Source organism: Fulvia fulva, chromosome 4 (genome assembly GCF_020509005.1).
Source record: "Fulvia fulva chromosome 4, complete sequence".
Taxonomy (NCBI): Eukaryota; Fungi; Ascomycota; class Dothideomycetes; order Mycosphaerellales; family Mycosphaerellaceae; genus Fulvia; species Fulvia fulva.
The window spans coordinates 1,085,765-1,110,603 of NC_063015.1; the positions used below are offsets into that span (position 1 = coordinate 1,085,765).

General features: G+C 53.8%; 19 protein-coding genes across 19 annotated transcripts; 12 read left to right on the top strand and 7 right to left on the bottom strand.

Moving 5' to 3' along the window:
* Nucleotides 1-399: 399 nt before the first annotated feature.
* CLAFUR5_04136 (uncharacterized protein) lies at nt 400-1,420 on the top strand (the record flags this gene model as incomplete). Its single annotated transcript, XM_047903284.1, has 3 exons — nt 400-910; nt 967-1,073; nt 1,310-1,420. The coding sequence occupies 3 exons, from the start codon at nt 400-402 to the stop codon at nt 1,418-1,420; spliced, it is 729 nt and encodes a 242-aa protein (XP_047760569.1).
* A 200-nt stretch (nt 1,421-1,620) lies between these two features.
* Nucleotides 1,621-2,126, top strand: CLAFUR5_04137 (uncharacterized protein; the record flags this gene model as incomplete). Its single annotated transcript, XM_047903285.1, has 2 exons — nt 1,621-1,864; nt 1,915-2,126. 2 exons carry the CDS (start codon nt 1,621-1,623, stop codon nt 2,124-2,126), a joined length of 456 nt encoding a protein of 151 aa, XP_047760570.1.
* Nucleotides 2,127-2,394: 268 nt separating this feature from the next.
* Nucleotides 2,395-4,200, top strand: CLAFUR5_04138 (FAD-linked oxidoreductase sorD; the record flags this gene model as incomplete). The annotated part of the gene is made up of 3 exons (XM_047903286.1): nt 2,395-2,893; nt 2,947-3,179; nt 3,229-4,200. 3 exons carry the CDS (start codon nt 2,395-2,397, stop codon nt 4,198-4,200), a joined length of 1,704 nt encoding a protein of 567 aa, XP_047760573.1.
* Nucleotides 4,201-4,424: 224 nt separating this feature from the next.
* Nucleotides 4,425-5,111, top strand: CLAFUR5_04139 (uncharacterized protein; the record flags this gene model as incomplete). The annotated part of the gene is made up of 1 exon (XM_047903287.1): nt 4,425-5,111. The coding sequence occupies one exon, from the start codon at nt 4,425-4,427 to the stop codon at nt 5,109-5,111; it is 687 nt and encodes a 228-aa protein (XP_047760574.1).
* A 120-nt stretch (nt 5,112-5,231) lies between these two features.
* On the bottom strand, nt 5,232-6,197 carry CLAFUR5_04140 (uncharacterized protein; the record flags this gene model as incomplete). Its single annotated transcript, XM_047903288.1, has 1 exon — nt 5,232-6,197. One exon carries the CDS (start codon nt 6,195-6,197, stop codon nt 5,232-5,234), a length of 966 nt encoding a protein of 321 aa, XP_047761238.1.
* Nucleotides 6,198-6,227: 30 nt separating this feature from the next.
* Nucleotides 6,228-6,849, top strand: CLAFUR5_04141 (General transcription and DNA repair factor IIH subunit TFB5; the record flags this gene model as incomplete). Its single annotated transcript, XM_047903289.1, has 3 exons — nt 6,228-6,441; nt 6,588-6,739; nt 6,796-6,849. The coding sequence occupies 3 exons, from the start codon at nt 6,228-6,230 to the stop codon at nt 6,847-6,849; spliced, it is 420 nt and encodes a 139-aa protein (XP_047761237.1).
* Nucleotides 6,850-7,141: 292 nt separating this feature from the next.
* On the bottom strand, nt 7,142-7,622 carry CLAFUR5_04142 (uncharacterized protein; the record flags this gene model as incomplete). The annotated part of the gene is made up of 2 exons (XM_047903290.1): nt 7,142-7,471; nt 7,527-7,622. The coding sequence occupies 2 exons, from the start codon at nt 7,620-7,622 to the stop codon at nt 7,142-7,144; spliced, it is 426 nt and encodes a 141-aa protein (XP_047761236.1).
* A 1,038-nt stretch (nt 7,623-8,660) lies between these two features.
* CLAFUR5_04143 (RNA exonuclease 4) lies at nt 8,661-10,207 on the top strand (the record flags this gene model as incomplete). Its single annotated transcript, XM_047903291.1, has 2 exons — nt 8,661-9,516; nt 9,567-10,207. 2 exons carry the CDS (start codon nt 8,661-8,663, stop codon nt 10,205-10,207), a joined length of 1,497 nt encoding a protein of 498 aa, XP_047761235.1.
* Nucleotides 10,208-11,440: 1,233 nt separating this feature from the next.
* CLAFUR5_04144 (RNA exonuclease 4) lies at nt 11,441-12,418 on the top strand (the record flags this gene model as incomplete). The annotated part of the gene is made up of 1 exon (XM_047903292.1): nt 11,441-12,418. One exon carries the CDS (start codon nt 11,441-11,443, stop codon nt 12,416-12,418), a length of 978 nt encoding a protein of 325 aa, XP_047761242.1.
* Nucleotides 12,419-12,538: 120 nt separating this feature from the next.
* Nucleotides 12,539-12,859, top strand: CLAFUR5_04145 (uncharacterized protein; the record flags this gene model as incomplete). The annotated part of the gene is made up of 1 exon (XM_047903293.1): nt 12,539-12,859. One exon carries the CDS (start codon nt 12,539-12,541, stop codon nt 12,857-12,859), a length of 321 nt encoding a protein of 106 aa, XP_047761241.1.
* A 390-nt stretch (nt 12,860-13,249) lies between these two features.
* Nucleotides 13,250-13,828, top strand: CLAFUR5_04146 (uncharacterized protein; the record flags this gene model as incomplete). Its single annotated transcript, XM_047903294.1, has 2 exons — nt 13,250-13,331; nt 13,389-13,828. The coding sequence occupies 2 exons, from the start codon at nt 13,250-13,252 to the stop codon at nt 13,826-13,828; spliced, it is 522 nt and encodes a 173-aa protein (XP_047761240.1).
* Nucleotides 13,829-14,607: 779 nt separating this feature from the next.
* CLAFUR5_04147 (uncharacterized protein) lies at nt 14,608-15,621 on the top strand (the record flags this gene model as incomplete). The annotated part of the gene is made up of 1 exon (XM_047903295.1): nt 14,608-15,621. One exon carries the CDS (start codon nt 14,608-14,610, stop codon nt 15,619-15,621), a length of 1,014 nt encoding a protein of 337 aa, XP_047761239.1.
* A 579-nt stretch (nt 15,622-16,200) lies between these two features.
* On the bottom strand, nt 16,201-16,865 carry CLAFUR5_04148 (putative peptide methionine sulfoxide reductase; the record flags this gene model as incomplete). Its single annotated transcript, XM_047903296.1, has 2 exons — nt 16,201-16,550; nt 16,607-16,865. 2 exons carry the CDS (start codon nt 16,863-16,865, stop codon nt 16,201-16,203), a joined length of 609 nt encoding a protein of 202 aa, XP_047761234.1.
* Nucleotides 16,866-17,298: 433 nt separating this feature from the next.
* CLAFUR5_04149 (uncharacterized protein) lies at nt 17,299-17,478 on the bottom strand (the record flags this gene model as incomplete). Its single annotated transcript, XM_047903297.1, has 1 exon — nt 17,299-17,478. The coding sequence occupies one exon, from the start codon at nt 17,476-17,478 to the stop codon at nt 17,299-17,301; it is 180 nt and encodes a 59-aa protein (XP_047761233.1).
* Nucleotides 17,479-17,877: 399 nt separating this feature from the next.
* Nucleotides 17,878-18,826, bottom strand: CLAFUR5_04150 (Transcription elongation factor 1; the record flags this gene model as incomplete). The annotated part of the gene is made up of 2 exons (XM_047903298.1): nt 17,878-18,099; nt 18,626-18,826. The coding sequence occupies 2 exons, from the start codon at nt 18,824-18,826 to the stop codon at nt 17,878-17,880; spliced, it is 423 nt and encodes a 140-aa protein (XP_047760525.1).
* Nucleotides 18,827-19,088: 262 nt separating this feature from the next.
* On the bottom strand, nt 19,089-19,793 carry CLAFUR5_04151 (uncharacterized protein; the record flags this gene model as incomplete). The annotated part of the gene is made up of 1 exon (XM_047903299.1): nt 19,089-19,793. The coding sequence occupies one exon, from the start codon at nt 19,791-19,793 to the stop codon at nt 19,089-19,091; it is 705 nt and encodes a 234-aa protein (XP_047760526.1).
* A 242-nt stretch (nt 19,794-20,035) lies between these two features.
* CLAFUR5_04152 (uncharacterized protein) lies at nt 20,036-20,746 on the top strand (the record flags this gene model as incomplete). The annotated part of the gene is made up of 1 exon (XM_047903300.1): nt 20,036-20,746. One exon carries the CDS (start codon nt 20,036-20,038, stop codon nt 20,744-20,746), a length of 711 nt encoding a protein of 236 aa, XP_047760527.1.
* Nucleotides 20,747-21,125: 379 nt separating this feature from the next.
* CLAFUR5_04153 (uncharacterized protein) lies at nt 21,126-23,550 on the top strand (the record flags this gene model as incomplete). The annotated part of the gene is made up of 2 exons (XM_047903301.1): nt 21,126-22,319; nt 22,369-23,550. 2 exons carry the CDS (start codon nt 21,126-21,128, stop codon nt 23,548-23,550), a joined length of 2,376 nt encoding a protein of 791 aa, XP_047760528.1.
* Nucleotides 23,551-23,616: 66 nt separating this feature from the next.
* Nucleotides 23,617-24,754, bottom strand: CLAFUR5_04154 (Short chain dehydrogenase gsfE; the record flags this gene model as incomplete). The annotated part of the gene is made up of 2 exons (XM_047903302.1): nt 23,617-24,192; nt 24,245-24,754. 2 exons carry the CDS (start codon nt 24,752-24,754, stop codon nt 23,617-23,619), a joined length of 1,086 nt encoding a protein of 361 aa, XP_047760521.1.
* Between the last annotated feature and the right edge of the window lie 85 nt (nt 24,755-24,839).

The following is a 24,839-nucleotide window of genomic DNA, read 5'->3' on the forward strand; positions in this document are numbered from 1 at the left end:
GAAGTGGGAGTGGAACTATGCATTATTTTCGAGGCGTTTACGGGCAGGGGTGGCAAAAGTTGGATATGTAATGATGGGATGATATGGTGCGTGAGAAGATAGGTGTGGATGGATAGATTGCATATGAGGTGTGGAGAAATATAGCATAGTATAGTAACGTAATGTGCGCTTTTGTGGATAGCCGTGCTTTGATGGCGGTTTTCTTTGTCTCTTTCGTTGATGTTCTGCTGTTGAGACATGGCTGTCAGGAAGCTGCGATTGTGTTCTTTTTGGTTTGAGACAAGAGGGTCTGGCATTTGGATCAAGGCTAGCAAACATCATGGCAGGATATATATGCATCAGTCTCCATACTGCTGACACAACGACCAGATCCAACGTACTGCCCAAGCATTCCGCACAATGTCAGCACCGAACGACAGAGAACCATGGCAGGACGAACACGACAGTGAACCGGCAGAAATTATCGAGGCCTCGCGAGTCAGAAGTCAACATGCAATAGACGCAAGCAGAAGACGCATGGAAGAAAGAGAAGCATTACTCCTCGATGGTGCTCAACGTGGTGTTCCAGTAACACCCCAGCTTTTGGGACTTGCAGGCGACAACGAAGCAGCTCGAGAAGCACAGGAAGATGCCAGGCTAGCAGCTCTTCGGGCGCAACAAGAACGAATGGAAGGTCAGGGTGTTGATGCTGGGAATGCGCATGCCTACTCTGTTATTGAGCCCGCTCGACTGCCACGACGACGTCTTTGCCATACGTCGACTGGTGGACGTCCACCTCCTAGACCGCCGAATTGGCAGCCATTCACGGTGCGGCCTGCGTCTCAAGCAGATTTAGCGGCGGCGGCGAGGAGAGCTGCGGAGAGGACTGCGAGATGGGAAGCGAGGATGCGGTTTGTGGAGAGGGTTGTGGGTATGTGCAGTACTTAACGCTGAAGATATGATGGGATCGAGCTGACTTGGAGGTAGATTGGGAGACTGAGCCAAGACGCATGCAGCGTGAATGGATACAGCGGAGACATCAGGAGACGGATGAAGAGGTTCAGCGGAGAGAGGAGGATCTGGAGGACTCTGAGGTATGTATCGAAGGGGTTCCAGTGCTTCGGACTCGGGCATGTCGGTCGAGATGGGCGCTTCGTGTTGTGTTGTCCTTCGTTGCTCGCGACAGCTTTGGAGATGTGGCGATGTACTTCGCCAGCATACCTGATCTGCCCTTCGGGATATGCGCTTCGTGCAGTACTGCCCTTCACAAGCGATGCCGTCTCTTGAGACCTGGCAACATGCTTCACTAGCATAGCTGACATCCTTGCAGGAAGTACACCGTGTTCTTGGCGATGTAAAAGGGAATATGGATCTCAGCTATGAAGGAAATCTGGCTTTGCTAGATGCCATGGGCTATGCAGAGGAGGTCTACGACTCGTGAGCTTGGTAGTGAATGACAATACACCCATTGTCGTCGCCTACGATCGTTCAGAACTCACTTGTAGAGCCATTGCTGCCTATCGTCCTCACATGTTAGCATAGTGAAGATGCCAACCTCACGCAGCGTGAAGCAGACATAAATATCTCCCCTCTCCATCGTTCAAATACCATCCATACAAACAAGAAGACAAGCAGAAGACCATGGCAGACAGCACAGCACCAGCAACCGCCACCACCACCACCAGCCCTCCCGCCCAATGGCAGGGCACTCTGGCCTTCGGCAACCGCCGCCACTCCCCTGGCCGTCAGGTCACACAGCACCGGGAGCTGCTCCCGCCAAGCTTGTCAGCAACAGCAGCAGCATCGTCGTCGTCTTCTTCGGAAGAGAGTGTGCGCCGCCCACCAGTGGCAAGAGCCGAGCGCCAGTATAGAATTGCCGTTAGAGGTATGTGCAATGCACTAAGCGTCCTGTCAATGTATACTAACAATCCACAGCATGGGAAGGTCGCCGCCGCAGGGCACAGCAAGATTTCCGCCGCCGTCTTTTGGAGTCGCAGCACGAGGCGCAGCAGAGAGAAGAGGAGAATGAGGACATCGAGGAGGTGAACAGCATTTTGGGGGGCGCAGACGGCAGCGTGGAGTTGGGTTACGAGGGAATGTTGGCGTTGTTGGAGTTTATGGCGTTGGCGGTGGAGGTGGAGAGGTAGAGAGCCCGTGTGCTCGGTGGAGGTGATAATGTAGCCTCCACCACCCTTGCGCGGTGACAGGGATCGGGGTGGGAGGCGGGAAGTTTGTTTGCGGCGGGTTTCGTTCCGGGTTGTTCTTATACCAGGCTTTGATTGCTGTGCTTCAATTCCGGGTGGTCTGATTGTCTGAGCGAGTGATTCAGCTTTGCCATGCTTCTGCGACTTCACGGTATGTGTGTTGACCGCTTCATGCACTCGTCGCAGCTCCTTTACTTCCACTGTTGCACATATGTCTGATCTACTGGGCAGCCTGGGAAACGCTGTCGGGCTCGCAGGTGGTGGAAATGGAGCCAATGCTGCAGGCGGAGGTCTGGCTCAACCTATCAACAACGTACTAGGCAACGCTTTCGACGCAGTCGGCAACGCAGTAGCACAAGTCGGACCAATCGTTGAGAATGTACGAGGCTCTCTGGATGGCGTACTGGGCGATCTTGGACTGGACGGACCGCGAACACCATTCGAGAAGTGTATCGCGCGAGCCTTTGGCGAGGACTCCAGCCTGTACGCCTTTCCAGGGGATCTACTGTACGATCTACCTCTCGCGGAGAGTCTACCGTTCTTGAACAATCTCGAAAGCGAGCATCCTTACAACCTTGACTATCCGGTTACGCCAGCTGCGATCGTGTACCCGGAAAATGCGCAACAGGTCAGGGCGGCGGTTGTGTGTGCGCATAAGTATGACATTGCTGTGCAGTCAAGGAGTGGAGGGCATTCATACTGCAATCATGGTAGGTGTGATACATCCAGAGGCAAAGTGCCGTGACTGACTTGCTGAGGGTAGGTCTGGGAGGAAAGGACGGCTCGCTTTCCATCGACTATCAGAATATGAAGTCCTTCAGCTACAACCCACAAGACCAGACAATGACATTTGAGCCCGGGAATCGGCTAGGAGATCTTGATAGACATCTCGCACCGACAGGAAGAGTTGCGGCGTATGGACAAGTCAGTGACATCGGATCTGGTGGACACTTTACGATTGGTGGTCTTGGTCCGTTGTCCAGGTTGCTAGGGCTTGTAAGTAAAGATGGAACACAGACCAGAGAACACATAATCATTGAAGCAGGCCGCCGACCAAATCGTCTCCGTCGAATGCGTCCTCGCCGATGGCACGATAACCACAGCCTCCAATCGCCAGAATCCCGACCTCTTCTTCGCAATTAAAGGTGCAGCCTGGTCTTTCGCGACCATAACATCCTTCCAAGTTGCCACCTCCGCACCACCAACTTCCGTTATCAGCTTTCAGTACAACATCACCTTCGGCCAGATCGCAGACCTCGCTGAGACTTTCATACAATGGCAAGACTTGATCTCCCAACCACACCTCACCCGCAAGTTCGCCAGTACCTTGACATTGGCTCAAGATCTCGTCGTCTACTCCGGTACCTTCTTCGGTGATCGTCCAGACTTCAATCGGTTGAATCTCGAAGCCATCCTCCCATTCGGCCAGGAACATCTGGGCATCACGATCGTTAGCAGTGTGGTCACACATGCCATCACGGACCTCATCAACTTCGGCTACGACATCTTCTCCTCTGCTCCAGCACATTTCTACACCAAATCGCTCAAGTACACACGCCAGACCCTTCTTTCACCCTCCGCGGTCCAGCAGCTCTTCGAATACCTCGATTCCATCGACAAAGGCACACTCATCTGGTTCATAGTCTGGGACCTTGGAGCTGGTGCAATCGCAGATGTTCCGCAGGCTGCCACGGCGTACTGGCATAGGGACGCATTGTATTTCCAACAAGCATACGTTGTGAACCCGATTGGACCAGTGACTAGGCAGAGCCATGAGTTCTTGACTGGTTTGACGGAGGAGACCCAGAGGCTTGCGCCGAGCATTGATGATAGTGCGTACCCTGGGTACGTTGATGCGGAGTTGAAGGATCCTTTGACGGCGTATTGGGGTGGCAATGTAGAGCGGTTGGTGCAGATTAAGGGGGAATATGATCCAGATGATGTTTTCAGGAATCCGCAGAGTATACCTAGTCCTTTCAAGCGCGGAGGGCAGCGCAGGAGTATTGATAGAGCGTGAACAGTCTAGAGCGTGAGTCAGTAGGGTAGTACGTCAAGCTCACTCGAGTGTAAACCGTTGGAAGCGGCGTTTGCACTTCCCATACCCACGACTTTACCAAACCTCCCACCTTAGAATTCGGGAAAATCCAACCTCACTTTCACCCACCACACCAAAAATCGCGCCGTGCAACACACATCCTCCCACACACACCACCGCCCTCAACATCAACAACACCAGCCACAATGGCACGCCTCCTGCAGAAGATCAAGAACATCAAGAAAACCCTCTCCACGCCGCGCCACCCGCCACCACCACCCTTCACCCTCCACTCCCACGACGCCGCCGCTCTGATCGAGCAGCATCTAGCCTGGCTCGAACTCCCAGCCCGTCAATGGGATCCGCGCCGCGCCGCCGCCCTCAACTCCCTCGGCGCCTGGCTACGCCAGCACGAATGGCTCGACGCCATCGGCAGCGTGCCCTCCATCGATTCGATGGAGGAATTATTTGAAATTTTCGACGACCTCTTCTTCGCCTCCTCCCTCCGCGACAACTACATCTTCCGCTGGATGAATGGCGGCCGCCATTGCGCGGGCCTTACGTTTACGCCCCCCGGCAGCCCCATGACTACCATTGCGGTGAACTGGTTCCTTGTGCGGTGGGGCTCTTTCGGCACGATTGAGTGCATCGTCTCCGTGCTGTTGCACGAGATGTGTCACGCGTATATGCTGGTGTGGGGATGCATGGGGAAGAAGTCGGGGTGCAGCAGGTGGGCGTGTCAGAAGGGGAGTGAGAGGTATGTGAAGGAGATTGGGATGGGTGGGCATGGGGATGCGTGGCAGCGCCTCGCTCTCACAGTGGAGCTGCTGGCTGGGGATATGGGGCTGGTGGTGGATTTGTTGGTGGAGAAGACTGTGAGGCTGGATCGATGAGGGGCGCGCGTGAGGCGTTGAGCGCGAGGGGTGCTTCGAATGGTTTGGAAGGTCTACAGCAGGGAGGGAGGCTTTGGAGGGTTAGAGGGCCGTTGATATCGTTGGGTTATGGGACGCGCTTCAGGCTGGGACAGCTTGTGAAAGCTGGATATCGTCGTCTATGAAGGTCTCCAACTGGGTGGAAGTGAAGCCGAGATCGGGAGGCATCAGCTCGTCCAACTCCTCTTCAGTCATATCGAAATCACCAGAACAGAAGGAGTCCGTCCGCTTATCCTCCACTGGACCCTCGAGATCACGAGCAACTTGAGTACTGCTGTCAAGCTCATCCCAGAAGCTGGCGAAGTCCTCCTGCACGATCGGCTTGGGTACAGGCCGAGCTTTCGACGTACCAACAAAAGGTCGAGGTGGCGGAGGCATGAGAGCAGCTGGATGTCTTGACACAACACCAGGCTTTGTGGTACCGTTAGGCGTTGTTTGAGGATAATTCGGCAGAGATGGTCGAGAAGGAGGAGCGATGGCCATGCCGGAAGATCTCGAGACAGCCACAGGCACTCTGGCTTGGACGGAAGCCATCACGACAGGTCTAGGTGGAGGAGGCATAGACAGAGCATCAGATCTCTTCATCACCCCAGGACTTACGACAGACCTCTTCTTGGCTTCGGGAGAGTCCAAGGCTTTCAGCAAAGTGTCGTCGTCCAGATCCTCACTGCCGAACTCGTCCTCGGTATCGACGTCCCGTGGCATCACCCCTGACCCAGCACCGCCAGCCTTGGCTACCTCACTCGGCATCCTCGGCTTGCCAAAGAAGTTGCCCAGATGGAACTGGCTCGCAACGAATCCAAACTTGTCCGTCCTCCTCTGACTTCCCAGCCTCGCATCCCCCTTGGCCGGTCTCTCCTTCTCCGCCCGCTTCTTGGCTGCCTCGGTCCTCCGCTTCTCCGCCTCTCTGGCCTTCTCGGCGCGCTCTTCCAGCTGGATGGCTCGTTGCAGCTGCCTGGATTCTTTGTCGCTTAGAGTCGGCCGGCCACGTGCTTTGTATGCGGCTTTTGCTTGTTTGGTTGTCTGCGCTTTCACGATCGCCGGCATCCTGACAGCGATGGCGGCTTGAGCAAGACGATGTCGATCATCGCGAGGGAGATGATGCTGAACGTGATGATGTTGTTCAGGCAAGGAAGTCGCGCTCGAGGAGACGCGGGGTTCGTCACGAGCGCACGTGACTACGTGTCAAATCCGGCCTCCGAGAAGGTCCCTGCGAAGCATTCCAGTTCTCTCCAAACACGACATCGACATCAACCAACATCCGTCTTCATCATGCCTCGCGCTATAGCAGGTGAGTCTCGTCATCCTGAGCACAACGCAAAGCCCGGCCTCCAACATCGCGCAATTCTGTACAGACAGTCACGATCGAGCACCTCGACCTGGACGGGATTCCTTCCATACGACGGGACGACAGACTAATCCTTCACTTCGTTCCAGGCGTCCTCGTCAAGTGCGATCCCTCCATCAAAGCCATCATCCAGAGAATCAACGACCAGAACAATCACGATATCATCATTGAGGACATCGACGATGAGCACATGCTAATCAAAAACAATCGCCATGATGATCTGAAGCGGATGCTGAAGGAGGTGCGCAAGATGGCGGATCGCACGCGTGGTCTCACTGATATGCTGACACTCGGGAGGCCCTCAAAGACACAGTGCGAGAAGCCGAAGAGAGTTCTGGCGAAGAAGCTTAAGACTGGGTCGCAATACTGCACGCGGCGCTCTCACAAGATGGCGACTGCGCGATCCCGGTCACGACACTTCCCACCGCCTACGCGGTGAAGAGAAAATCCTCATCGGCACGGCCTCACTCCACTGACCTACACTATGAAGGCAGCCGTCTTCTGGACTTTCAAGGACATTTCACCAGAAAGCCATTGATCTTCCAGACTTGAACTTGAGGCAGGAACACCGAGCTCGATTTCCTCCGGCCGAAGTTCTATCCTTGAATTGCGGTCACTGAACTGTATCTATCATGATCTGCTCTTACATATCGGCGGAGTCTGGCATTGCCTTCTTCTGGCCAGCACCGGGCACAGCACCCTGCCAGCTGACCCTCTCCGCAGCGTAAAGCTCAACACCTGGCTGAGCATCTTCCAAAACCTTTGGATCGTCCATAATTCCCACCTTGATAATTCTGGCATCGCCGAATGTGTCGCCTTGACGCCACAAAGTCGAGCCGCAGTCGCCGCAGAAGTATGAGGTGATCGATTTCCCGCTGTCTGCCTTGACGGTAATCTCCTTTGGCTTGCCCTTGATCAATGAGAAGCCGTCACCCGGCACGACGATGTTGGTGCTGTAGGTCGAGCCGGTGATCTAGGTGGATACAGCGTCAGTCAAGAGTACAGCGAGGCGAAATTCTGGACCGCACCTTCTTGCAGTCTCTGCAGTGGCAGAGTGCCTTGACCTGGACCTCGCCAGTGGACTTGATGCGCACGGCATCACAGAAGCAGCCTCCCTCAGACATGTTTGCGATTGAATATCTTGGTAACTGGTATTACTGGATTCGGACTGGTTCGATGCAGAATTCTTGACCTTGATGGACAATTTTTGAAAAGAAGGTGAAGGTCGCACAAGCTACTTATACGTTCCTCGACTTCTTCCAGCTCTCTACTCTGTGCCATGGCCCCTCAACACTGTCTGCGGGACGCCGTCATGGCCGTGACAAATAATGGGCCACAAATGCAACCACTCAGGAACAGCGACCGGCCAGGTTGGATGCGATAGCGCAAGTCCCGTCCGTAGAGGGACTTCTCAGCTCTCCTCCGCCTTGAGATAGTCGACTGTGACGAAACAATCGCCAGCGATAGCTCGACTAGTGCGGGCAGCGTCAATGCCAGATGAGGGGCATCGGCTCTGGCCTTCAAAGACCGCGGGAGACCACGTGACGTCAACTTTGCCTGCCGCTTGCTCAGGTGGCTTTGAACTTCACGCCGTGGGCTCTCGCACAGGCTGGCAATAGACAAGATAGGCTGTCTCAATCCAATGCAACGACTTGAAGCAGGCGCCTGCAAGAGAAGACCGCGCTCAGACAACATGCGTCCTGTCTCAGACACTCGCGTTTGTCGAAACTCTTCGTCACAACATTTCTGCTCATGTTCTTCATCCCAACCGGTCTCCTGAAGTCATTAGAAATCGTCCTGGCATTATGGAGAGTACTTTCGACGGTCGCGTGACTCTCCGTCTGGTGACGGTAGAGGTGAATGTCTTGTTCTGGCATGGCTGTGTCATGGGCAAAACCATTCACCTCCTCTTCGAGGAACAGTGAAAAGCATTCACCAATCGTCGCCATGCGGACAACACATTGCACCATGCGCACTATTCCATTCATTCGTAAATAACACTTCCAGCATTCTATATAACTCGAGTCTTGTTCCTTCAGAGCAGATCTTGCCAACAACCTGACCACAACAGACTTGCCAATCTTACCACCGCAACACTCGAACTCGTCAAAAAACTCACTCGGACACAACTCGTACCTCAACAAGCCTTTCCAGCACACAACATGTCTGACCGCAGAGATGTTCAGACCGCGTCTTCCAGCTACATCATCCGCGACAGCGCCGGACGCCCTGTGATGCACCCTCATGCAGAAGCGTTCATGCGCGGTCGTGCTACCCAGCTCATTCCGCAGATGCATTTCATCACTCGTATCATGGCCATGGACGCCGAGTTCCAGACCATGGACGACGAAGAAAGCGGCACTTCCGCATCTGTCATCGGACGCATCTCGATCGTCAACTACGACGGCAAGACGATCTATGACGTGTTCGTGTACTTTCCGGAGGAAGAAGGCAGGCTCATGAAGCTACCACCGCAGAGCCTCCACCTTGGCGTCACCTACAGGGACATCAAGCCTCAGTTCGGCGCGATCCCAATCGCAGAGGCCAAAGAAGACCTCCGCAAGATCATCGACGGCAACATCATTGTGGGTCATTCGATTCACAACGATATCGATGCTATCAAAGCCAGTGGCATCGACGACATCCTCGACTGCGCTTGGAGCTTCCGCGACACCCAGAACCATGCGTACTATGGCGCACGTCTCGGCAACAATCAGCCGGGCCTGAAGAACCTCTACAAGGCCATGGTCGGAAAGAGCATTCAAGGCAGGGAGCACTCCTCTGTCGAAGATGCTCAAGCAACTATGGAGCTGTATCGTCTCCGCGAAGCCGAGATCGAACGCGAGCAGGCAGGCTGGGACTTCTGGTTGGAGCCACCAAGATCCCAGGACGACATTCTCGACGAGCTGCTCAATGGCCCAGACTACTCCAATGGTACTCCACCTCCAAAGAGGCTGCCCCGCGCTTTCAGGGTCGCTCAAGAGCAGGCAGACTCGGCTGCCGCTGCTAAAGCGTATCGTGAAGCTAGCCATCAAAGCCACTTTCCCAGGCTGCTATGGCTTGGAAAGGATTCAAGAAGGACGACGCTCATCGCAAGACACCAGCAGTTGCAGCGGGAAGCAAACAACCCGCCACGAAGGAGTTCGACACCTCGGCTGCGGCACCATCCCCAATTTCGATTGCCCGCAAGGACAGCCTCATGCCTCCAGACAGCACTACCTCCGATGGCACCTCTGAGAAGGACTGCGGACACTCGAAGACCTCGTCGCTGGCCAGATCGCTACACTCCACTGCGCCATCCACGATCTCCACCAATTCCGCTCACATCTCTTCCGTCGCTGCAATGCGAGTGCCCTCGCCCAGTCGGGTCAATCAGCTACCGGCAGTAGCTATGAGCGCTGCGAAGAGGAATGCCGCTATCAAGATCGCATACCCGCTGGACCCGAACATCCACGCTCGCAAGAACATCACCATGGGAACTACCTCGATCAAGCAGAAGAAGGCCGACCCGATTGTCCACGCTCGAAAGGGTTTCACCACCGAGTCTACTGTCGTCAAGGAGAAGAAGGTCGACCCACTCACTACTACTACTGCAGTAGAAGCGAGCGGAAAGTCCTGGTCCCAGGTCGCTGTCACGAAGGACAAGAATGGGGCTGTCGATAACTTCGCGCGAGCACCTGCCAAGACCGTCTTTCGCAAGCGCAACTAAGCGGCTGAGATTGGAGAACATTATGGTGGAAGAAGGGAGACGACATGCAATGATAGCACGTTGCGATACATTTGACGCATCATCCTGAATGGACGGCATTCGGGACATTGGCGTAATTTTCAAGGCATGGTTCTGTGAACGGCGTTGGTCTGGGAAAGGCACGGGCTGCCTGCTTATGTACGTTATGAATTGAACAACCTTTGCATGGGACTACTATTGACTACTTTCTACTTACTCCGTGATATCGCCTGCTCTCTGTGCTCTATCATCCTGCGATAGGTCGAGCTTGCGTCAGGGAACTCGAGGCCTATTCGCAGAGCCGATACTGTGGCATGTGTTTCGTATGCCCATGCTGACGAGGAGTGCAGAGGCTTTCGCACTTCTGAAAGGACATGTCATGAGGCCACTGACGACCTGAACTTAGACGCCGTTTCTTGTACACCATCAGACGATACCAATGGGCGAGATGCGAGGATAGTGTGGCTGGGAGGGGCTCCAGCATAGGTATGGGCAGAAGATTGGCACAATACCAGCTTTTGTGCTCCCCACGAACAGAAGACATATTTTGCATAATGCTAACCTCAGCTCTAGGTTGTCTAACACGAGGTCCGGCGCTCGAACGACCAGATGTCTTTGTGCATAGTGCCACAGGCTTCAATGTATCGAGACCTTTGCGGCTTAAGAAGTCGCTTTGTCTGCAGCCTCGGCGGCGCCTGTGTGTTCGCGACTCGAACAGAGAGACATCGATACCAGCAAACATGCTCTCCATCACGCAGCATAAGGACAGACTGTATCAGTGACGCCCATCGGCACGATACCTACAGGGTCGATCCTCGCTTGACCCAGGCGAGGTGAACGCTCGATGAGTGGACCCGATCGGTCATTCGACATGGCCAGGAAGGCCATCGCCTCAATGATGGACAGATCGTTCACCAAATATACTTCGAGTGTGAAGTCCGAGCACCTTCGCTTATTGACTCCTAGATACATTTCTTGCACGGTATATATCGGTCTTCCTTCCTGACCATAACTTCATTTTCATCATACCACTTCCAACAGCGGAGCACCAACGCAACTTCGCGACCGACCTAAACATCATCCCGCAGTGGCATCTTCAACTCAAAGATTTCACACCGTCTACCAGATCTCTTACCCACCTGACTAACACCCCGTAAGTCTTCTCTTGATCATCGACTCGGTCCACAACTAACAGCCGCCCAGCTTCTTACCGGCATGGCGAGCAAGCGTCCCACTGCTCGCGGTGTCGAGACTGCCTCCGAGGAGTACATCATCCTCGACAAGAATGGGAAGCCTACCTTGAACCCTCGCCTACACTTCTTCGCTCGTAGTCGAGCTAAGCAACCAGTTCTATTCTGGCACCTCCTCACCAAGTACCTCGCACTCGACATCGAGTTCCAGCGAGTCAAGATCGCCGGCCGTGACAAGCAAGTCCATCGCATCGGCAGATTAACAGTCATCAATAAGGATGGAGAGGTGATCTACGATGTATTCGTGTGGTACCCAGAGCTTCATGGCCACACCAAGACCCTCTCTGCACGATGGAGACGTCTCGGTGTGTACTGGGAGGACATCCAGATTGAGAATGGCGCCGTGCCAGTTGGGGAAGTCGAGCAGAACTTACGTGCCATGCTCGAGGGACGCATTGTCATTGGCCATGCTATCGAGAACGATATCAAGGTATGCAGCCCATTTGTCTGGGAAGGCATCGAGATCCGCAACACCCAGAAGCACAAGTACTACCAGCAGCTTCTCGGTATACGCCAGCCTGGACTGGCTCGACTGGCTCCTCACGTCGTTGGCCACGCCATTCAAGGCAAGGAGCACTGCAGCTGCGAAGACGGATGCACTACCTTGGCCCTGTGGAAGTACCGCCGAGGAGCCATGGAGGAAGAGCAGGCTGGCTGGATCTACCGCGGCGCTGCTACCGAAGAGGAAGATCTCGACTTCGGCGACGCGGATTTCGAAGACACATATTACGAAGATGAGGAGAACGAAGCTATCCGAGAGGAACTCACTACATACGCCGCAGAACTCGCGAAGATGCCACTCCCTGATTCATCGTCTTTTTGGCAAGCTGGAGCTGCTCAGGCAAAGCAATCAGAGACCACGAGCTACAACATCCAGTCCACTCCGAAGGTCACTACGCAACGGCGTCAACCCACTTCAACTGCAAAGACTGCGACCAAGTAGACTACTGCTCGCATTCTCGATGCTCGGCCCATCGTGGCGCACACCAGGAACCAAAGCACATCTACGACCACGACCAGTCAAGCGGCGAGCATCTTCTCTCGCAAGAGTTCCGTCACCACCATGTCGTCTACCAACCCTCATTCGATCACTGGCATCCCTGCCAAGACTCATGCGAGCATATGCGAGGAGCAGGCCAAGCATCTCACCTCACCAGTTGCGGCCCCAGGACCGACAGCTGGTGCCAAGCCATCCCTGAAGACGAAAAAGGCCTTGCCCGAGGTCCAAATTGCAAAGGAGCATGGCACAGCCGGTAACAAGCTGGGTGCTGCTGGCGAGACGTGGAAACAATTCACTGCTGCGCAGAAGACTAAGGACTCCGAGGTGGTGTCGAAGGAGGCTGCGAAGTTGAGTGGGAAGAGAGTGTTCAGACTGAAGAAGTGAGAGACCTGTCAAAGCATAGTCTTAGTAGACAGATGGGTGGAACATTAGTAGAGAATGAGGAGTCATGAAATGTGCGAATGTGATGCTGCGAAAGCGCAGTTTCGGGCGGACTGGGCTCACTTGTCCGGCGTTTGTGGTGCATGGATGTTTGCACTAGACTAGCCGATCGATTCGCCAAGCTTGAAAGCTGATCGATAGCTTCAGGTGTAAATTGCCATTGCAAGCGCTTCACCTTGATCACACTACACCAACACCGCCAACACCACCATCCAGTTGGCTGCCGCTTCTCTTCTTCGCTCTTCTCATCCATCACCAAGGTATCCGCCGCTTCGTGCTATCCATATCTTATGCCGTATTGATTCCACTTAGATCAACACCACCCCCACCGCCATGGCCGCCACCAACGCCCGCGCTTCCCTCCTCAGCCTCCCACCAGAGCTCCGCAATCGCATCTACCACTTCGCCCTCTCGCGTAAGGCAACTCCACAATCCGCAACTTACCATACCAATCATGCTGACCGCCTTCTAGCCGCCACCACCACCCACCTCGACGCCCCCCGCCGCCCCGACATCCCTCCTCTCCTCATCACCAACCGCCAGATCCGCCAAGAGGCCTTCGGCCTTTACTTCCATCTCCTTGTCCTCAAGCTGGAGTTGACCTACCTCGACTGTCCCATCCTGGCGGCGGATCAATTCTCGTCATGGATGGGACAGCTGCGCCGTGTGGAGAAGATTCGGCGGATCGAGGTGATCGCGGGCAGCAAGGAGGCAATTGAGCTGTTTCGCGGCGTGCTCTTGGTGCTGGCAATGTACGCTGAATGGTATGGCGAGGTGGGACAGGGTGTCATCAAGATGGGATATATGGACGTGATGGATCCTGCTGGTGTGGATGGAGTTGTGTGGGTGCAGACGAAGTTTTTGGGAGAGGAGGGATGCGAGTTTGAGGATGGTGATACGGATGAGGAGTAGGGGTGGGACGAATCGTTGCTTTTGCTCTTGTTGTGCGTTCTCTTTTGTGGTTGCTTTTTCTCTGCTGCGTACTTTAGATAGGGGGTTAACGGAGGTCGTTTCTTTGTCGAGGACGTCATCGATGAACATCGCGCCGCTAATGTCAATATTGAGACAGGTAGACTTACCACGGTCCGAGATCCACGGCCTCATCGATCAAAGCTTGAGTCCAACCTTCACACCTGTGAACGCCTCAGTGTCTCTACTACTCCTCGACGGAGGAACTCATACTCATCAGCCGTCCTCCAAGTAAGAATGTGGAAAGATTGTCTCTTGAGCCACCATCGCCTCCACCTTGGCTACCATGACGAGGCTGAACACACTCTCTATTCAAGCTGGCAAGCACTGAGCAGGGCTTGCACGTAGAGACATGTGCCTGTCTGGCTCAGACATGTACCAGACATAATCTTTCGACTTCTTGCATATAACCTCCCGCCGTCCTCCTGTGCTTTCCAGACCATATCGTTCCCTTCTGTCCGTCTCCCTGGTGCTGGCACCATACTTCGTGTTTCTCAGCTTTACACTCCGAGCTCTGTTCTTCTCCGATATCTCGGACTCATCATGGCGCTGGCGCCAAGATCCAACCTTCGGTTTTTGACCGCACACCGAGCACCCACGTATCAGCCGACTCAAGAGCCACTCCGCTGGCAATTCAGGCGGCTCGCAGAGATCCTCTGGGCCGATGACACTTCCCAGGATCCCGAACAACGTTACTCACGGAGATCTACGAAGTAGCACGCATGATCCACTACTTCAACGAGGACGACATCGCAGTCCTTCAGGCAGCATGGAACTACATACAGGCTCAAGCCAATATCAAAGCAGCCAACGCCGGAGCCCAGGTAGATCTTACCAAGGAGCGACAAGACTTGTGCAACGTCGAATCGCTGGCGAAAGAGGTGAAACACCGAAACGTCGTACAGCAACAGCCACAGCATCGACATGCCCGATGGCTTCGAAGCGGACAGGGGTGGAGATTGTTTGAGCATCATGTGCTTGAGGTCACTGCCACTGCTATCGCCTCTTTTACTGGCCCGCAATGCACAAAGGATCAGTCGATGGCTCTCGCCGCCTGGCCGTCATGGTTTTCCAGCTGGAAAGGTCCTGAAGCAGGTGTTGCGCCAATTATGCAAGCAATCGAGATCTTCAACCACCTGTTCTTCCTTGGAAAGCTGCAAAACATGCATTTCCTATGGCGCGAAGGCTTGAGGGCTAGGGGAGATGCGCTCACATCCGGACCAGGCACGGACGGCTACACGCAGAGGGTTTCCAACCAACAGATACTGATTGTCATGGATCCCGAGCCGGACTTTACATTTGATAGAACTTGGCAAGACGATCTACTCTCAACCTTGTTGCACGAGTGCTGCCACGCCTTCATTGATCTGTACAGATGCCACAAGCATGAAGGCCACCATGCCTGCAGGAACGAGGGCAAGACAGGGCACGGTGCCGCATGGTTTCATTTGGCGAGTGAGGTCAAAGTCGCGGCGAGGAGTCATCTGCGACTTGACGCTGAGCTGGGCGTTCTCACGAGCGTAGTGGGTGAGTGCCGTTGCAATCCATCGATCTCGGCGTCGGACTGGGAACATTTCGAGATGCGCTTCAGCGCCCAGGATAAAGATCGTATGGTTCGACAAATGAAGAGGAAGCGCAGCAATCCTGATGAGCTCTTGACAATTTACCAGCAGGATTCGAGGGCTTGTGACTCGATCCGCAGAATTCTTGACCCTCGAAAAGGCTGGAACTCATGAAACTCCATATCATGATGCTTGAGGATCATTGTCTTGTAGCTTTGGCGGAACACTATCTACCCAAATGGCGCTTAAGAATCGAGAATAACCGGAAGAGAGTCCTGGAGAGATCGAACGGCCGTTCACCCTTCCATAGTGAGGCTCCCTGGCAATGTTCGAGGTGAATACTGCTTCGCAGCAGTATTCTTGACCGGATGCGCTTTTGCGGCAGTGACTAGAGTAGCAGAATTAGCACAAATGCCTTTCAAAGTTGACACTACCAGGAGAACATCACCTTGTCATTCCTAGGACTGCCCAAATCAGCTGTTCATCCTCTAACCATCATCAGCACTCCCTCAACATGACGTGGGCCCACTTCAAAGAGAAGCTCGTTGGCGCGATCTTCTTCGTCTACGACAAGAACTGGAAATCAGTACTGGTCGTGAATGGAGTCATCCTCTGTTTCTGCATCTACGGGCTGATGGGTATGTATGCTCTTCCTATCTTTCAGTTGTCGCTGTCTGTCCACTCGCTAATTCATTATCTCAGACCTCTTCAAGCACTGCAACCTCCCCTCCCCTGGCTGTCCCTCAAAGACCGCTACTGCAAATCCGGGAACTTCCTCAAATAATGGCTAGGACACTCATAGCCGCCGGGGTTATTCTGCAAGTACAACTGATGGTACTTCTCCGCGTCCCACCACTCAGCAGCCGGAAGTATTTCAGTAACTATTCCATTCTTCCACCATTGTTCGTTGGCCTTCTTTGTCACTTCCTCGGCGATGCTCTTTTGCTCGTCGTTGTGGTAGAAGATCCCCGACCGATATTGCGAGCCTGTGTCGGGGCCTTGACGGTTGGAGGTGGTGGGGTCGTGCATTTTGTAGAAGTATTCGATTAGGGTGCGGTACGAGAGCTGGGTGGGGTCGAAGATGATTTGGGTTGCTTCTGCATCTGTTTCACGGAGTCAGTATAATGAACAGACTGACTAGAAGCTCGATATGACTTACGTCCTGTCCTGCCTGAGCATACTGCGCGGTAGCTTGGGTCCTTTGTGTCGCCTCCAATGTATCCCACTCGCGCATCAAGAAGTCCCTTTCCTCCGAAGTCGTGTCTGTACATGTGCTCCACGCCCCAGAAGCATCCCGCTGCGATCGTTGCTTTCTGTGCGCCTTCTGGGATGGTCGAGACCTGTGCTGCTTGTTCTGGTGTGAGATGCATTGTCGAGGAGCTGAATGGCCTCATCAGGCGTTGGACGATGTTCATCATGGTGAAGGCGCTGAGGAGTCCGCCGAAGAGGAAGATTACTTGGGTAGTGGGCTTCAGTTTGGTGGTCGATAGTTAGACGTGCGAAAACGTTGGAGAGTCGGCTAGTCGTTGTTGTTGTAGATGTAATGGTTGATGCGGGAGGCGATCTGCTTCGAATGCCGACTTTCACGTCATCGATCGCCGGTGTTTCGCCACCACAGCCCCTCCTCCTTTCTTCCTTCCTCCATCAACACCACCACGACATACACCATGCTATCGACCATTGCAATGTGATCGCGTCGTCCTGTACCACTGATCGAAAACTGACGCTTACCTTGACGCATCGCCTCAAGCGCCCGCGCTTGACAATACCGCAAAAGAGTCCCGAATTGCTGCAGCTCCTCTTTCCGGATCAGCCCCACAGCTCGCGAAAGAATGAACGAACATGGAATTATCATACCGCCTGCGTCAACGTGCCACGGAAGTGGCCTAAGGTCAGGGCCATGACCTGGTTATCGCCATTGTCTTGGATGGCCATTTGCCCCAGAAGGATCCAATGCTCCACGCTTTGCGGAGGCCTGCTGATGCAGTATTGAGCGATGGCTGCGACGACGAACTGAACGTCTGGATCCATGGTATTCGTTGTTGATGGTGGATCTTCGTCGTGCTATGGTGTGAAATTGGTGTCTTGGTGAGTTTGCTATGGGAATCTGGAGGGCTTCTTATGCTATGGACTTCACCTGGAACGACCATATGGCCTTCACATGTTGACTTAGTCACGCGGGTGCCTGACGACAATATGACACTGCTGAGAATAGAAGCAGTATACGAAGGTGAGTCTCGTTCCAGTAGATCTGCCTAATAGGCAGCTACCATGCGTTGCATCATGTCACGAAGCGCTATTGTCGCTTCGCGCTCGAGCGCCGCCGTCACTCGAAACGCTTCTGAGACACTAACCTGCCTCCTCCATGTGTAAGAGCCATCCCATGCTCGGTAACGCTCAAGATGCTCAACGCGCTCTCCTCTCCTTTCCCTAATCCAACGCTCCAGCTTCCTTCCTCTCCTCAACATCGTCATTCCAGTACGCATACACATCAACCGCCTCATCCAGCGCCGTCAAGTTGCTCTGGAAGTTCTTTCCGCACACTCGACACTTCAAGTTGCCGAGCATCTCCTTCTTGTCGAGAGTGATGGTGACAGTGCCGTCTCCGCGGCAGAAGATGCAGTCGAAGGTCTTGGGCTGCGAGACCTTGGCCTTCTTGGCCGGCTTGCGGGTGGTGGTCTTGCGTTTGCCCATGATAGGGATCGGGACGTGGGTCTCGAGGTTTTACGACAGTGCGGTGATGGCAGTGGTGTCGGGGTTGTTGGCGTTGGCGGTTGCTGGGGGAAGTGGTGCAGGAACGTAGAAGGGAGAGAGATCGGAACTTAAGTACGCAATGCAGATGTTGGGGTGAATGCCAACAGAGATTCAGATTCTGTTGAGCAAAGATCACTTGATTCCTTGAATCTATCTGAAGTGAATGTGTGACTATATACATGAATGAATAGCGCCATCTCGCAATAAGACAGTTGTCAAACAGGGGTTGCGACTGTCTGTAAGTGACTGAGTTCCTTGAGTCATGTGCTCTGGTACCTTCGACAAACTCATGTGATCGCAACGAACATACGAGCTATTCACCCACGAAAGCTCGAACCAGACTCCGATCAACTTCTTCGACTTTCCCTCAAAGTAATCAAGTTTGCTCATTCTTCTCGCGATCATCCTGCCAATACGCACACACATCTACCGGACCTTCCAGCTCATTCGCTTTGGACACGAACGACTCTTTGTACTTCCAGCAAGTGGCTTTTCCGGTCTCCTTCTTTCTATTTATCTTGACGGACACAGTGCCTTCGGCAAGGCAAATAAGACAGTTGAAAGCGGTTGGCAGCTTGCGGGATGGCATCTTTTCTGGTTTGCGGGTTGCTTTGCGTTTGCCCATGATTCGTTGTGGTAAGTCCTAGTTGGAGGGGAGAAAGGACAGTTGAGATGGGCAGACATGACTTTTACTCTGAGGCGACAAGCCTAGTGAAGCGTTATGTGCTATGTCCGTGCAGTTTTCACCTACGACAGGACTGGAGGTTTCAAGGTAACGAGGCTATTTTGCTGCCAAGATTCACAGGAGCAACAGCAGCGCTCTCACGCTTCCATTCGATTGATCTAGCCTCAACCCTCCAAAGTCTTACTCCATGCTGCAGCCAATATCATAGTCCCACGGCCTGCTCTTGCGCCTTCAGCTTCTCATCTTCAAACGACACCGCATACGCAACAGTCAAATCCACTCTCAACACTTTCAGCCCATTCCCAAAGTCCTCAACCGCCCACGCGAGCTGCTCCCACGCCGCCCCATGTCCCGTCCTCCCAATCTCCTTGTTGTAACGCCTGCTACCCTCCAGGCACGACCGCCGACCACAGAACACGCCTTGGCATGAGAAGAGGAAAAGATAAGCATGACACATCTCATGCAAGAGTGTGCTCACCACACTATTCAGAAGACGACCTTGGCCCAACAATGTCGGATCCATTTCGATCAATGCCATGCGGACGCTATACAGCGCAATTGTCTGGCCGCTTCTGCCATTGTTGAGCTCACGCCAGCCAAACTGGAAGTAGTGCAGGATGGTGCTGTCGAAGACCAGATCGTCGAGGATGCGGATCAGGTGGCACATTGACATGGCGCTTGGGACGCGGAGGAGGTCGTTGACGACCTGGTGCTGCTGGATCCAGGCTTTGTATGCTGAGAGCGCTTGTGTGCGCTTTGGTGACCATTGTGATGTTGGCGTGTTGAGCCAGGCTAGGTGGCGCTTGACGAGCGCGAGGGCGTCTTGCGAGTAGAGGCCTATTGGAGGCATTGCGGAATGGCGAGCTGATGGGAATGGGTTCTTGAGCTTGGAGAAGAGGGATGCCATGGTGTGTGTGGTGTGCGTCTGATGATATGTGGCTTGCAGTAGGGTAGTATGGCTTTGATTTAGGAGGAATAGCTGTGAATTGCGGCGAAGTGGACTGTAGCAGCCGTTTGTTTACCCCCGAATTATCCGATTTCTGAGACGTGAAAGCCCCCTAGGTGAGAATAGCGTTCTTCGCCCATCCAAAGTCGATGCAACTCCCATAATATCGATCACATACCGCAAAAGTCTACAAATCTCTCGCAATGGCAGCAACAGCATCAAAGCACGACTGCACCTACCAAGCAGAAGCAGTCGGCGGACTGGTAGACCGCATCAACCAGCCAAATTGGTCACCAGCAAGGACAGCCAAGCACAACCTCTGCCTCGAACGCATCTTCGCCATCTTGCCAAACGGCGCCCTCAGCAAGGACGTTCTCCCATCTCCTCCAAGCCTAGCCACCATGCAGGCCCTCCTCCAAGAACTCGACACGTTGGTCTTCCGCAAGTCCATCTCCGCTCGCTGCGACTTCGCTTGGGATCCTCAGCTCAGCGTTGGCAGCCAGATCGTCAAGGGCTTATGCCAAACGCCAGTAAATGGCCGCATCATCATCAAGCTCAACTCGAGCAAGTGCCATACTTGGTGGGAGATCGTGGAGACCCTGCTGCACGAGATGGTGCATGGTTGGCTCTTCCTGCACGGCTACGATCGGAGTTGCGGAAAAGAGTCTCCCTGCAGAAAGATGAGCGCAATGGGAGCGACTGGCCATGGATGGGCTTTCCACAAGATCTCGCTGGCGGTGGAGCGCTGTGCGCAGAAGGCATTGGTCAATATTAGATCAATCATCGAGCTGAACAGATGGCAGTCAGCAGTACATGAGCACAAGGTATCGGATCCAGAAATGGCCGATCGATGCTTGATGGAGTTTTTCGCGGAGTGGGAACAGCATATCATCGTAGTTAATGTGAGAAGATGAGAGTGCTAAGGTACTGGGACGGACGAGTGACTACCATGGGAGGTAAGGGTCACGGTGGCAAGCCAATGTACCACGCGCTTTTTCACAGAAGATGGGGATGAAGATGAAGATGAATCAGGAAGACGATGATTCTGAGCAGAACAGACATGGGGTCGTTCTCGCTTAAGTACAATCCTTATCCGTGCTTCCGTGGGTCCACTCTGCCCTCTCTTCGAGAAGGGCTAAGTGGACCCACAACAGCACGGATAATTCCTTATGGCCTGCCGCCTTGGCAACCCCTTACAGAATAAGGTTGCTCGCAAGCTTCCTCCGCTGCACCTCTCGCGCGTGGCCAACACGTTCGCCATGCCTTTCACACCACATATCCCGACAGGCTGGCATGTTCAAATGCATCGACTGTGACAAGGTCTACAAGACCCGCACGTCACTCACTCGGCATGCCCACAACCACGCTTCTTCACCCGCATCTCACGCATGTCAGACTTGCGGCGTTGTGTTCGCACGCCGGGACATCTTGAATCGCCACGTGAGCAACGGCCATTGCTCCGCATCTACCGCTGGCAGAGCGAGAACACATACGGCCTGCGAAGCGTGTCGAGCTGCTCGGATCAAATGCGATGGCCAAGACCCTTGCCGAGCATGTGTTGGTGCTCGTAAGGGATGCAAATATCCTCTCAAAACAGGCCGCATCAGTCACGCCACGAGGCCTTACAAGGCTTCGAATACAGGCGAGAACGTCATGCTCGAGGAATATGGTCGGGATGTCTCTGTGGGCTCAACGCCTGGTAATGGCAACCCGTTCTCTCCACCGCAACCCACTCCTAGAGAATCCATGGAGATGGCATTGGAGATGGAAGATGTGAAGAACGAGCAAGTCCTAAGTCCTACTGGAGATGTCGACAACACCGCTTGGCCTTGGTTGCACGAGAAGAACTTCATTCCCCAGACGGGACGATCTAGCAGACATGGCAATGGCCACAGAAAGCAGCATCTGCCGGTAGCTGTTGATACTACGAACGGCACTGGGCCAGCCGTAGAGACATCGCCTGCTTCTTCCTTCGCAGCCACCAGTAGCTTCCAAGATTCTCTTACGCCACTTGCAAATGTCGTCGAGAATCTAGTTGCGTATGCTGCAGCTTCGGCCTATACCCCGGATGACAGGAACACTCGCAGGCGTTACTGGGAGTCTATCTCGCTTCAACTGGCAGACATATTTGGGGTGATCAAAGAGCACTCTTCCGCCGCCTCAAGACGAACCTTATATGAGCTAGTTGAGATCTATCTGGGCAAGTTCAACGTGCTTTGGCCTCTCCTCAACTATGAGCAGCTTGATCCCGACAATCACCACCCCGTGCTATTTCTGACAGTGACCTCAATCGGTGCTATGTTTGGTCATGCACTCCAACGGCAATACGGAACATTGATGCATAAACGCTTACGTCGACTGCTAGCGGCCAGTCTTTACGATCTGGAAGGCACGGATGACGAGATGGTATGGCTGGCGCAAGCTCGGCTCCTGACCCAAGTAGCATCGATGTACTTTGGGCAACATCAAGGCTTCTCTTATGCACAGGTATGTTCTGCGAGAATCATATCCTCGGTCTCCACTGACCAAATTTCAGCATTTGGCTGCCATCACAATAGCACAACTGCGCCGCATGGACTTCATGCGTGAGCCCATCCCGAATAACCTCGTCCGACTTTCATCATCGAGCCCAGAGGAAGAGCTTGCACGATATCAGGTCTTCGAGACTCGGCGGCGAATCGCTTTCGGTATCTTCAGGACGGATATCTACACGAGTGTTCTACTTTCGACAAGACCAATCATGACCTCGGAGGAAGTCAAGCTGACCTTTCCAAGACCGGATAGATTATGGCTGAACGCTGACAATCTGGCTCCAGAAGATCAACTTCAGGCATACCGCACCGAGGATGCTAAGACTTTGCAGATGCCATTCTCTGACCTCGTGCGGATCTTCTTTGAGCGGCAGGAAGCAAAGCCGACTCTCGGTCCTGTCGGGTACGAACTTGCGCTGTTTGGTCTACAAGAGTGTGTCTGGAGATTCTCGCAGGATCCGGAATTGTTCCCAAGGCTGACTGGCGAGTGCTTAGCTGTTACTGAGCCGAATGTGGCCACGGGTCTCCTCGCAAACACACAGCCTACAAACGGAAATGTCATAACTGGCAGTACCGGCTTCTGGTCTCGAGGAATGTACGATCTGCACACGGATCGAGCGAGACTGCTGCAGGCTCTCGAGACTTGGTCGCAAGCCGTGCAGCAAGCGATAGAGATTGGCGCGTTTGCGAAGCATCGAGACACGCTCATGAGCAGTATGCTTCTGTATCGGCTGAGCAAGCTACGACTTTGCGCGCCTCTAGAGAATTTGCATCATATCTCGTACCGAGCAGATCAGCCCAAGACAGTGGACGCTCACATCCATCAGAAAGTGGGAGCCTGGACAGTAAGCAAATTCGCACAAGAAGCAGCGCAGGAAGCGTGGGATGTCAAGACTTTGATTGAGTCGGAACTCCAGAAGCCGAGAGAAGACAGGGCACGCTTCAACTTCCTCGCATTCTGCAGTCTGCACCATGCTGCAGTGGTACTTTGGACCGTCGCTGGCTGTGAAGAAAACCGGTCAGAGGCTAGTGCTTACCAGGTTCCGAACTCCGCCATCGACGAGTTCCTCAAGAATTGTTCCAATCTCTTCAGCCAACTCAGCCCGCTTGGTAGCAACTCCTTCGAAGCTGCAGCTCATAGATTGTGTATGTTCCGCTTTCCACGCCAGCAACGCGCTGCTCCCTGAGTTGGCATACCTCGATGACGCAATTGACGTACCGGGTGCTTGATCCAATCACGACCTCATAGTGGCTCAAGGAATCTGCTTCAACTCTCTGAATTTCTCGAATGCGCCAGTAATCGAGTCATACGAGTCGACGAAGCCTGTCCAGCCGAACTTCTTGGCCTTGTTCATACTCAGGCTTGGGTACCACGTGCGCATGAACACCCGGTCTTGGAATGCCCAAGTGCCAGCGTCGAAGGTCGACTTGACTTCTGGCATGCCAGCGTTTTCGCAGATCTGATCCCACACCGCCCGCTTGTCTTTCGCCCATTCTGCTAGACTGAACTCCTGCTGCACTTCGCCTTGTGGCGGAATGGGCTTATCAAAGTTCTGGTCGGATGATGTTGCTGCGCCCATATACTCGGCCAGCCGAGGCCACATATATCCCCAGGTGAAGTGATCGCCGTTCACAAAGTTGAAGGCCTGGTTGGCGCACTCTGGACTGGTCGAAGCCCATACAGTGAACTTTGCAAGCAGAGGAGCATCACTATTTGTCTCCGTCCCATTCCAGTACAGCTGGTTCGTTGGCATTCTGGTGACTTCGCCTAGCTCTTTACAGATCATGAAGTACAGCGCACAACTTAATGCTGAATTCATACCATTCGGCTTGCTGGTATGCCCGATAACAGCTTCTGGTCGGATGACATTCCAATGCCACTTCTGACCTTTCCCCCTTCTGTTTCTCGGCCAGGAAGTCCTCTTGTGGGAAGTAGAAGTTCTCGTCCGCTTTCCCTCTTCTCGGCTCCTCCTCACGACACGGTGTCGGCACCGGGCCAAGATGGAGACCATAATACTTCCCTCCCGTCTGAAGCGTGCAATTTTGCAGGTTTGGAGCGGCCAGGATTAAAGCTTGCAGAAAGTTTTCGAACAGCGCTTTGTTCGCGAGATTCAGCTCGGCAAAGTCGTCTTTGTGGATGTAAGAGGAGAAGTACGCATGCGTCACATCTTTGCAGCTTTGTTCCATGGCCTGCGCTAGGGCTTCATGATGGTTCGTAAAATCCAGTGCGATGAACTCTATGCGAGCATCTTCGACTAGCAGTTTGACTGGTGAGCGGGAGGTGATCACGATGCGACTCCATTTTCCTGGGGTCGTGTTTCGGACGAGATGTTCTATGATTGCTGTGCCGGTGATGCCGTTGGCGCCTGTGACGAGGGCAACTTTCGGCATATTGCAAGGCTGGTACTCGGAATCCGGGTATCCTGGCCTGTGTAACCCTGCCAATACTGCTCGAACCTCCGCAGACACCTTTCGA